Source organism: Salvelinus namaycush, chromosome 8 (genome assembly GCF_016432855.1).
Source record: "Salvelinus namaycush isolate Seneca chromosome 8, SaNama_1.0, whole genome shotgun sequence".
Lineage (NCBI taxonomy): Eukaryota > Metazoa > Chordata > Actinopteri > Salmoniformes > Salmonidae > Salvelinus > Salvelinus namaycush.
The window spans coordinates 39,151,249-39,163,784 of NC_052314.1; the positions used below are offsets into that span (position 1 = coordinate 39,151,249).

Consider the following 12,536-nt stretch of genomic DNA (forward strand, 5'->3'; position numbering starts at 1 on the left):
GAATAAATAGACTAAGAGCCTTATGGACTTGTCGATTTAGCGGTCATGTACCGTTATTACCATCGCTTCGAAGTGGCACACAATACTAAAGCGGTTGACTCTAAATCCATAGGGCTTTTCACTGACTCGTTGATGCGCGATTCAAAATGTAACAAAAGTGGATGATTTATAATAATGCATATAAAATGTTGTAAGTGTAGCCTACATATGATATGGTGTTTCTGGTCTAACAGTTACATGAAACTATGCTATTATATATTCGGTATTTTGGGCTTATGTAGAATACTGATGAATCATTAAGTAATCTTGCGAGACATTGATTCACCTTAAGTTATAACACTTTATTAAACAAGCACCATTCTGAGAAGTGACGAAGCATCGCTCTAGTGCGATCTGGTCGATCTACACCCCTGTATAATAGAAGCCTATTTGTCGGTCTACGAGAGGAACTCAGAGAAACTCCTCATTAGATATATTTGTAATCTTCATTTACAAGGTTTTGGCTGCACCCTTCGCAACACACTATCACAATAAATGTAGGTCTACATTTCAAAGGAAAAAACGATCTCACCTGGGATTAGAAGCCTGACTGTGAGCTATCTGTCCAGCTTAAGTTTTGTGCATGTTTTACTAACTTTGATTAGCAGATGGTGCTGTGTGACTTCTGTTAAGGACGCTCATGGGAAAAAAGGGGTTGGTCACGTCAACGTTTTTAATTGGCCGATACAGAATTTGTCACAGGAAAAATCATGTCCAGCTGGTGTTGTTAACCTGGCATACTTATCCCTATGCTATCTGATGGGGAAAAGCTAACAAGTAGCGTTATATCACGTGCAACTATGGCAACAAATGTTTTTTGAGACATAGAAACAGTTTAAATGTAAACTGCTTCTAATGTTCGCGGCTCCACTCTTTCTTTGGCGCGTTAATGATGTGCATTTGGACGTATGAAATACTCATATTGCTTATGTTTTGTCATGCCTTCCCCTCCACATAAATATGATTCCCTGCTTTTGCTTCTGTTAAATGCAGCAAACGGGCAGCTTCACCAGGTAGTTTGGTGTTCTGTGATTGGAATCACCTGTGTAAAACTGTCTGCACTGGGTCTCTACTGCATGGCCAATTTGGTATGACTTGGCTTCTCCATGTTTCACTGACTTTGCATTCTGTGTTCTTTTTTTCCCACAGGGATTCCTTCAGCAGAATGAGTCTCCGCAAGCTTGAACTTTGAAGATGAAGAAAAATTGAAATTAAGAATCATTACCTTAATTTATTCATGTGCAAAGACAGAGTCAGCGTTCCCGATAGCGAGCAGAAGGAAAGCTAAAGGAGTGTTACCACGAACTTGGTACGTCATTCAAGTGTCTTATTTGTTGACAGGCAGGCAGCCTGTTACGCAATCAGTGGGTTTAACAAAGTGGATCTTACTACGTATAATGTCAAATCTGTATTCATATTTCATGTGTGCACTTTTTTAAATTACTGTGTATCAATGCATTTTGCGACTTGAACGTTTTAATATTTAAGCAAAAATGCGATGGAAAGAAAACTTGCAAAATATGTACCGACACTATTTATAATGCTTTATAATTTTTAGTTAAGCTCCATTTTGTTTTTAGTTAGGGAAATGTAAACATTAACATTGAATAGTAATGTATTTTTTTTGTTTACTTTAAATATTTTACTAAATAAATATTTGAATGTCCAAATGGGTGAGTACTGTTCTTTGAAGACAAAAAAGACAATCTTGAAGAACTCTTGGGCAAACAAAGAAAAACTTTGCATATGCTGGTGTTTTATTAAATGTACAAGAGAATCTACAAATTATAGCAGGAGCGAGAAGTAGAAAATATGTGGGAATTATTATTATTTTCTACACGTGCAAAAATTATCTCGCCAAGAACTAGACCGAGATGGCCTCCTTTATCTGTATCTAACTGAACTTAAACATTATGGGCCAAAACTGAGCAGCTTATTTCTGACGGTCCAACAGTATTTGAAGGCATGAAACCAATGTTTTCCCTAAGTAAAGCCAGCTATGGACTTCCCGGACCGTGGGGGCTTAAAAAAAAGGTTGGCAAATAAGCTCTATTTTGGTGGCCTCTGGTATGTTATAATAACTTGATTCCATCTAAAATACACAGCAAAATGATTGGATGCTTTATCAAGTTTTCCTCCCAGATTGATAAAATGAGTTGTGGTATTGTGTAGAAAGACACGACTTTACAATTTAAATTACTGCAAATGTATACGAATTCAGTGTATTAGTTATTTTGGATGTTGTCTAGGCCTATATGAAAAGACAGGTTTAAAGTCTTACATACAGTTTTACTGCACGACATGAATTACTGTGTCCGTAGGAACCAGGGCTATCGCTCAATGCAAGCCATTTCGGTCTACGGTGTCCACAGATCGATTTATAAGCGGAAATGTCGGGTCGGATCCGGTACCAGTAACCCAAAACGGGACCTGACATCTAAGAGGTTTTTAAAACAGAAAAATGTGTAAAATGGGGCACATCTTCAAAAAAAAAAGGTTACATTTTAAAATTAAAGGTTTATAAGTATTATATATTTCTGACTTCACAGATTTATTTATATTTTTATCATTGTCATATTTGGAACAGAATAAGTCTCTTTCCGCTACCTATTGTTCCTGCAGTGAGGAGTCACCATCTTTATTGAATGCTTTCATAATGTATCTACAGATTAACAGCCAAAAAGGTTACCAGTATGCAAATTAGGGAGCCAAATGAACGGCTCACTCCAATGTGATTCGGTGGGCTACACTGAGTCAACATGCACACAATAATGCGATTATTGTGGGTAGTCAGATTAATACATTTGATTAAAATGTTTACATACTTTGCAAGAAGAATGATACCCCTAATAATCCTGTTTACATGCATAGCCACGGGAAGTAGGGGTGTTGCAGATCCCCCCCCCCCCCCCCCAAAAAAAGATTATTACAAAAAAGTCACATTGTTTTTCACTGAGCCTTTACTAGTCCTGTATTAGCGGACCGATATCGCCGTGGGCATGTAGCGTGGGCAAAAATCTGAAATCAGGCTACCTGATGGCACTCTGATAAATGCAGAAAATGGCCAATCGAAATAAACGTTCTACCACAGCGACCGTGTTATTTTTGGGAAGCATATTTGATTCAGAGTTTGCACATAACGTTTGTATGTGAAAACTACTTCTACTAAGCACTCGTTTAGTTGTTCCGAACTCACTCCACTAGCTCTAAAGAGGGGGGCTTGCTCGGCTGGTGGAAGCAGATCAAATTGTTCACATGTCCTAACAATTTGAAAGATTGTCAGAAAAACAGGTTTTAATCTGCGTATTCTTACTTCAATTTTGACCTTACGCCCGATTTAAGATAAACTGAGTAAGGTGTTTACATGACTTTTGCATAATCTGCCTACTGCCATATGTTTCATTTCAAATTATTAGTGTGCATGTAAACATACTCAATCACTGACGAATCTCTCACTTTAGCGTCACTGTCAGCCATGTCCCGATATGGGCTGCATATCCGAGGAAAATACAAACAAGATATTTGGTTTAATTGTCCCGGTGGGATACCATGGACATGCAACTACGTTGTATGATTTATGAATGGTAAAGGGATATAGTAGATTGACTTCGTTCACAGTAGGAGTGCGTGGGTAAAATCACGGGGGGAAGCCAATCCAGGAAAAAAAAGCCATATTACAATCTGTGTTGTGATAATTGCGTTGTTTGCTCTATAACCTGTTAGTTCATATGCCTTGCAACCGTGATATAGGCCTAAGGTTGATGCAATAAGAAGACAGTAACAGAATCAATTCAACCAAACCTTTGTTTCATCACAAAACCGGAGCACCGTCTGTCCACAAAGCATAATGCACTTAATAAACAGTTATATGACCTACAGCATGGTCACGCAAGATAATGTTTCTGACATTTTCGGACCGTTAAACAACTATTAATTTAGAACTACGGAGAGTTACCGCTAGTTACAAAGAAAACAGGAGCTGCCTCCACTATTCCAGCACCATTTCAACATGTCAACACCATCTAATCACCTCTGCTTAGTCTAATAGTGTCAACTAAAAGATACCAAAAACGATTTAGTCCAATCAAAGTAAGCTGTGGGTGTGCGCGCCAAGTAGAAAAAACGTCGACTCACCCTAACTGTAGAGAAAAGCCAATGCCACCATCCTCTTTTATGTTGCCAAAACGGTCTATGACTGTCATACAGTACACGCTTTTAGCTTTTGTTATCCTCGGCTACCTGGTTAAAATAAATACTTGCCGAACTTCCTTTTAATGGGCAACGATGCGCCAGGCCAGCTAGTTAACTACATCTACACTGAACAAAAATATAAACACAACATGTGAAGTGTTGGTCCCATCTTTCATGAGCTGAAATAAATGGAATGGTGACATTTGCATGATCGGTTTTCTATCGCTCATTTGCACGTCACGTCAATGATATCATGCCACCGTGTGGGACTGTGGGTCAATTAACTTTGTCGGAGTGGGCGCCCTGATTCTAGTTTGTGAGCTAGGCAGGCTACTGCCTGGGAAGGTCTCCCACTCAGAAGTACGAGAGAGGGAGGGGGGCGGGGGTAGGTTGACCTCAGGTCTCCCCACTGGAAGCCCGAGGCAGGGGGAGTGGGGGAATCTATCAAATAGCGCACCTCTAACTTTGTACAGCACTAATGCAATTAGTAAAATCAGTCACACTACAAAATGCTACCAAATAAACCACAATTCATAATACTGTGAATATATAGTTTCACAGACATATTGTCTGGGGGGGGCTGAAGGGTGTGTTCGCCCAGGGAGCCATACAAGCTAGAACCGCCACTGACCCACACACATACAAAGTGGTGTCACTGGCGGGTGACCCTCCTGTAAAATAACAGGTATGGAGTAGAAGTAGAGCAGGCTCTCAGGAAGTCCTCCTCAAAGAAAAACACTTCAGCGTCATCAAAGAGCATCCACTTCCCCTCGTACTGCAGCAGGCTGCTCAGGGCCTGCTCCCGGGTGGCGCAGTGGTCTAGGGCACTGCATCGCAGTGCTAGCTGCGCCACCAGAGTCTCTGGGTTTGCGCCCAGGCTGGGCTGGGTTCGCGCCCAGGCTCTGTCGCAGCCGGCCGCAACCGGGAGGTCCGTGGGGCGACGCACAATTGGCATAGCGTCGTCCGGGTTAGGGAGGGTTTGGCCGGTAGGGATATCCTTGTCTCAGTATGTAAAATGTAATAAAATGTATGCACTCTACTGTAAGTCGCTCTGGATAAGAGCGTCTGCTAAATGACTAAAATGTAAATGTAAAATGTAGACACCCCACCTCCAGCCCCCTCGCACCCAGTCACAAGGACCTCCTCAGACTCCTCCTTTATCCCTCCATTACTACTGTGTCCCGGGGCCCTGGAAGTTCGTCTGGATGATCTGGTGATGGTGTTCTCTGTCCCAGTAGAGGCTGGTCTGGTTTGCCTTGTCTGGGTTGGCTGTCTGCTTGTTGCCCCCAAGGTCGTAGCTGGACAGGCTCCTCTGCCCCCCCCCCCAGCAGTCCCACCCCCTCTGAGGCCTTCTTGGCCCCCAGCTTGCTGGTTATTGTGGTGCTAGCAGAGTTGGCGTTAGCAGAACCATTTTGTCCTTTACCATTGAGACTATAAGACACTTCCCCGTCATCATAATCCAACACCTCTTCCTTGGGTTGCGGACCATGCAATTTCCCACCACACTCCTCTTCCTCTCCGCTCTACTTCTCATCCCCCTCGGGCAGGCGGACCTTGGTGTCCTTGAGGTCCATCATCCTGATGTAGGTGGTGTACCGTCCGCTGGAGAGCGTGACACCACTGTGAATGACCACAGCAAACAGCTGGTAGTGCTGCCCTCCAGTGGCTGAGAGGTGCATGCACCACTCCTCCAGAGAGCACTTGAAAGGGGTCTGTAGGGGGGTATTCACCTTTGAGAGGCCGGCGTACGGGTCCATCCTGAACAACACAGAGAGAGAGAGCGTCAGTTTACACATGCTGAGTAGCTTGAGACACAGAGGTTACAAAGATGGTTGTAAAACAAACACTGAACTAATTTTAACACACACTGAACCTTACACCTTCCTTTTTTCCTCAGATCGGCTTACCAAGTACTGTTGTATAATATGGTGTTGCGCTTCTGTGTTATATTATATCTGATTGTGTGTTGACGTTGTATGTAAGTGACAAAGTATCCATCCACTGTAACTAGAGTAAGAGCAAAACCAAGCAGACTTCAGACAGAGGGCATTATAAAGGACGGAGAAGCACTTGAGGTGGACGGTGACGACCTCTGGGGGGTTTTATCAAACGGCAGACTCCTCTCAGCCTCAGTGTAGTGGTGGCAGATCTCACAGAGGTACTCTCCTACGATCCTCTCCACTGAGGCAAACTGGGAGATGGCCCACTTCAGAGTTTCCAGCTTGGGGTCAGGGGGGACTGGAGGGGTGGAGAGCAGAGCAGAGCCGAGGGGTTAGAGTGAGATGGTTGTAATATGAGAGGATATACATTGTGGAGACTGTTGCTTGGGCTGATCTTTGAAACAGCTTGTATAAGTGGTGACTGTTCATGTATGTGTGACCGTGTGCTAACTTGTGTGCGTGTATAGTACAGTCTCTAGGCTGCAGGTTTGCCGTATTAAACAAGAACCCTGTGTGAGTGTGTGTACACATAATAACACCCCTCACATTCCGAGCTATTGTCTGGGCTGCGGTGTTCGTCCACCTGCACTGGGACACTGATGTCCTGGATGTCTTCTCTGCTCTCAGCGTGACACTCACATTCCAGACAGCGTGTCTTCAACACCAGAAGGCCCTGGAACAAACGCTCCATCAGGTCCACACCCAGGCACTCTGGACAGGGGAGAGGAAAAGAGCAGAGTCCGGATTCAACATAGTAATAGACAAAACATAATGGCTAAAGCAAGGGTACAAAAAAATGCGACACAGGACACGGTCGATGAAGTGGATTTCCAACGACATGTACTTAACTCTGACCTCACTTTCACTTTTAGCTTTCTCCTCCGCTTCCTCTGTTACCTTCTCCCGAGAGTTTTTCCTGTGTTCCCCACCGTTCTCCTGAGGTTGGTTACTCTGTGTCTCCTCCTGGTCAGGTTCGGCTGTCTCTGTCTTCCCTCCTGTGTGGCAGCTAATCCATCTCATGCTCATGAACTTAGAGAAGATACTGGGCTGCTTCCCTGAGGACAGCCAGCTCAGCTTGGGCCTCTTCTTCACCTCTGACTCTTTAGGGGCCACCTCTCCTTTCCCCTCCACGTCGCTTTCCTTCTCTTCTTCCTGCTTCTTCTCCCCCTCTTCTTCGCCTTCGAATTTTGGCGCTACAGTGATGTCACTGGAGGACTTCCTCTTGGGTTGGGTGAGAGGTTTCCCGTTTTCGGCTGCCGATACTGACTCCTTGGCCTGCCTCTGTGTCACTCTTTCTCTTACTGCTTGTTTGACCATCATCGTTAAGTGAGATTTCTGAAGTTTTGGCCTGCTCCTCTGTTGCAGTTTGTTTTGGTGCCCACAGTGGTGGCAGTGCCTGGCTTGACCTCTGACATCATCGTCCTGGTCACCCTCCTGTTCCTTCCTGATGGTCTATGAGGCCTCCTGCATGTATCCCAGGATGCATTGGAGCACTTCCTGGGTGTAGTGGTGTAGGTAGCCCTCGTATTTGGGATTCAGCTGAATGTAAAACACTAATTAGAGTCAGTCAAATATTGAATTTAATATTTATTTATACTGGTTATTCTCATTGAGAATCTTTTTTTTTTTTTTTACTTCTAAAAGAGACATATCAAATACCTACCCCTCTTTCAGCAGTCAGGGGGTCCAGAAGAGGTGGTGCTGATGCACATGGAGTTGCTGGATAGTTTCCACAGTTTGATCACCTTAAAACCTCTTGAGCCTATGGGGGCGCCATTTCGACTTTGTAAAAATGAGTTCCCAAATTAAACTGCCTCGTACTCAATTCTTGCTCGTACAATATGCATATTATTATTACTATTGGATAGAAAACACTCTCTAGTTTCTAAAACCGTTTGAATTATTTCTCTGAGTGAAACAGAACTCATTCTGCAGCACATTTCCTGTCAGGGAGTGAGATTTCAGAAATCGAGGTCCCTGTTCTGAGGTCAGTTTATAAGTCCCCATGTAAGCCATCGGGCTACATGCACTGCATACGTCTTCCTCTAGATGTCAGTAAGCGGGGAGAATTTGAATGGAGTGGATTGCGCAATCTGGGACCCTATATATAGACCGTGGAACGGAAGTACCGTCCTTTTCAACGGTGCGCCTGGCGCAAGAAGACATCACAATGGCGTCCTGCAAACGCTTTCGTTTTAGTAGTTCTATATCTCCGGTCATGTTTTTATTCGTTATAGGTGTTAAAGACATCATAAGGTAGTTAATTTAAACCGACTTATAGCAGTTTATTGCGATTTTCTGGGATTTCTTTGTCATGCGCTTTCACGAGTTGGACACCTCTCCAGTGGGTGGCTATCGTTAGCTGCTATTTCGACAGGAGAAGAGGACATCTTTCAACCCAAAGACGATTGTTCTGGAGAAAGGACACCTTGCCCAAGATTCTGATGGAAGCTCAGCTAATAGTAAGCAGTCTTTATGCTGTTAATTCGTACTTATGTTGACAAATGTCAAATAATAATTCCGCCATGAATTATGGGGCGGTCTCGCTTTAGCGCACGCTGTATTGCGCAGTAACGTTAATTTTAAAAATCTAACACAGCGATTGCATTAAGAACTAATTTATCTTTCATTTGCTGTCCAACTTGTATTTTTTAGTCAAGTTTATGAATAGTTTTCGATTAGAATAGGTGCCTTTCCCAAGATTTCTCCTGACATTTTCTTTGCAGCTTGGCTACTTTTCTCATTGTATAACCACGATTTGTGCCGCTAAATATGCACATTTTCGAACAAACTCTATATGCATTGTGTAATATGATGTTATAGGACTATCATCTGAAGAATTCTGAGAAGGTTAGTGAAAAAATTAATATCTTTTGGTGGTTTATACGTTATTGCTATGTTTGGCTTGAATCAATGCTGTTGTGATGTTTGCTATTGTGGTAAGCTAATATAACGCTATATTGTGTTTTCGCTGTAAAACACTTAGAAAATCTGAAATATTGTCTAGGTTCACAAGATCTGTGTCTTTCAATTGCTGTACGCTGTGTATTTTTAAGAAATGTTTTATGATGAGTAATTAGGTAATACACGTTGCTCTCTGTAGTTATTCTAGTCGCTTTGGTGAGAGTTGTGATTACTGGCTGCAATGGTAAACTATGATTTATACCTGAAATATGCACATTTTTCTAACAAAACATATGCTATACAATAAATATGTTATCAGACTGTCATCTGATGAAGTTGTTTCTTGGTTAGTGGCTATTTATATCTTTATTTGGTCGAATTTGTGATAGCTACTGATGGAGTAAAAAACTGGTGGAGTAAAAAAAGTGGTGTCTTTTGCTAACGTGGTTAGCTAATAGATTTACATATTGTGTCTTCCCTGTAAAACATTTTAAAAATCAGAAATGATGGCTGGATTCACAAGATGTGTATCTTTCATCTGGTGTCTTGGACTTGTGATTTAATGATATTTAGATGCTAGTATTTACTTGTGACGCTATGCTAGGCTATGCTAGTCAGCTTTTTTACTGATGGGGTGCTCCGGGATCCGGGTTTGGGAGGAATTAGAGGTTAATGGAACAGCTCCAGTCCAGCTACCTACTCCTCCCTGACAAGTTCACTGACGGAGAGCTGGCCAAGCCTCCACACAAACTACTCAACACACTCAGTTCAGACCCCAGCCCAACTACAAGTCCCTGCAAGACTGGGTCACATTCATTAGGCAAAATGTTTAAGAATGTTTGGATATAATGGTTGTGTAATATAGAGAATGTACTTAGGTTTTTCTTCATTTATAGAGGCAAGGAGCAGTTTCACTTTTTTATAAAAATTGTTTGCTCTTTTGTCAGTAATAAAGTACAAATACTGTATCAATAGGTCTGTATAGCAGCAGATCAGGTTTACAGTATTTGGGTGGTACAGCTAGCTAATCAGGTCTAAAAACAACAGGGATATAGGCCAAATCTGAAAACTAAGTGAATATATTGATAAAAGTCACCTTGTCCTAGACAGATTTACATGGTTATCAAAACATCATGCCAGGGTAAGCCTACACAAAGCACAACCCTTATTTGAAGTATTTCTAAATTCCCCTATGGAAAAAATGAATGTTGGAAAAACAATTGGAAACATTTCCCTGTTTGACCTCTAGGTTTTATGGGTATTATGACTCAGACTGTGATACTCTATGGGGCAGGTGGACGGGGCATTGCGATGAGTGTGGAAAATGGTGCGGTCCTGTTGGCTGCAGTGACAAAATGTAGCTGTTTTAAAGTGAATTTCCTGCAATCCTACACATTTTGCCATCAGGCCGAGAGAAAAATGTGCAATTTTAAAGCAAATTTCCTGGAATTCTACACATTTTGCCATGGCTTATGCTATCCGAGTGACACAAACATCCTAAAATCTATGGGGTCCCCATGCCATGACAAAAATACTCCTAAATGCATATTCTTTTTTAAATTTTTGATTCTCCCGGACTGTCTGGCTTTTATGTTGGTGATTGTTAGTTCTCAAAGATTATCAAAGAAAAAAAGATATAGGTCCATTATCTACATACTTTATCTGGTTTAAGTTACACTGAAAACGTTTTTCCACCCCCAAAATTATATATTTCTTTTACTGTTTGGTCATAGGCAACCCCCCCCCCCCCCCCCCCCCCCCCCAAAAAAAAACACCTAGATGGCCCGCCCAAGACTTTTCTATGCAGAAGAAAACCCTACCCTCCTCTCCTTGACACCTCACTGCAGACCTGGGAAAGACGGAAGGGTTTGAATGTCTCTCTGCTGTTAGTCTGGATATAAATGCCACATGCAACAATTTCTAAGATTTTACTGAGTTACAGTTAATATAAGGGAATTGAAAGGAATTCATTGGGCATTTCCCATGACTGGGAATACAGATATGCATCTTTTGGTAACAACAACAATAAATAAGTAGGGGCATGGATCAGAAAATCAGACAGTATTTGGTGACCACAATTTGCCTCATGCAGCGCGTCACATCTCCTTTGCATAGAGATGATCAGGCTGTTGATTGTGGCCTGTGGAATGTTGTCTCACGCGTCTTCAATGGCTGTGCGAAGTTGCTGGATATTGGCGGGAACTGGAACACACTGTCGTACACGTCGATCCAGAGCATCCTAAACATGGTTAATGGGTGACATCACAGGAGGTTTGTGGCACCTTCATTGGGGAGAATGGGCTTGTGGTAATGACTGGAACGGAATCAGTGGAACGGCATCAAATACTTTCCGGGCCTTATTCGGGGCCATTATTATAAGCCGTTCTCCCCTCGGGAGCCTCCACTGGGCAGTGGTGTAAAGTACTTAAGTATTTTAATATTTTTAATACTTTTAATATTTTTGGCAACTTTTACTTCACAACATTCCTAAAGAAAAGGATGTACTTTTACTCCATACATTTTCACTGTCACCCAAAAGTGCTCGTTACATTTTGAATGCTTAGCAGGACAGGAAAATTGTCTAATTCACACACTTATCAAGAGAACATCCCAGGTCATCCCTACTGCTTCTGGTCTGGCAGACTCACTAAATATATGCTTCAGTTTGTAAATTGTGTCTGAGAGTTAAAGCATGCCCCTGGCTATCCGTAAAATAAAATAAAAAACTAGAAAATGTGACCGTCTTCTGAAAGGATTTATACTTTTACTTTTGATACTTAAGTACATTTGAGCAATTAGATTTACTTTTGATACTTAAGTATATTTAATACCAAATACTTTTAGACTTTTACTGAAGTAGTTTTTTTACTGGGTGAGTTTCACTTGAGTCATTTTCTGTTAAGGTATGTTTACTTTTACTCAAGTATGACAATTGGGTGCTTTTTTCATCACTGCCACTGGGTGACATGTCTTGTGAGTATGCAGGCTTTGGAAGAACTAGGACATTTTCACCTTACAGGAATTTTGTACAGATCCTTCAAACATGGGGGTGTGCATTATCATGCTGAAATGTGAGGTGATGGCGGTGGACGAATGGCACAACAATTCTATCAGTTCGGTTGCCAGAGACGCGACCCAGTCGTTAACTGTTTTTGTTCCTTTTATGGACACGACCCAGTCGTTCGTTCTAAATGTTGAGGGCTGGCAACGTTCTTATCCCTTGCTTGTTAGCTAACCAACTACAGCTAACTTAGTCACATCAAACAGTGCAGCCAGAATAACAACAAAGTAGCTGCATTTGTATTTGTTTACGAAAAAAGTATTGTTAGTCGTTCTGGATAAGAGCTTCTGCTAAATGACTAAAATGTAAATGTTTAAGCTATTTTCTAGTGAAATTTATTTGGATACATCCATAACAATGAGCTAATGAAGGGAGATTTCACCTGGCATAGAAAATGTGCT

The 12,536-nt window shown here is 42.0% G+C and overlaps 1 protein-coding gene and 1 pseudogene across 1 annotated transcript in view; one reads left to right on the forward strand and one right to left on the reverse strand.

The window, feature by feature from the left end:
• The window catches only part of LOC120052660 (dedicator of cytokinesis protein 7-like), a 93,476-nt gene extending 91,772 nt beyond the window's left edge, over positions 1-1,704 (forward strand). The window contains exon 47 of the mRNA XM_038999706.1: positions 1,189-1,704. Within this exon, the coding sequence (XP_038855634.1) occupies positions 1,189-1,231 (43 nt within the window). The 3' untranslated portion in view covers positions 1,232-1,704. The remainder of the gene's footprint in view (positions 1-1,188) is intronic.
• A 3,178-nt stretch (positions 1,705-4,882) lies between these two features.
• LOC120052121 lies at positions 4,883-11,445 on the reverse strand (annotated as a pseudogene).
• Between the last annotated feature and the right edge of the window lie 1,091 nt (positions 11,446-12,536).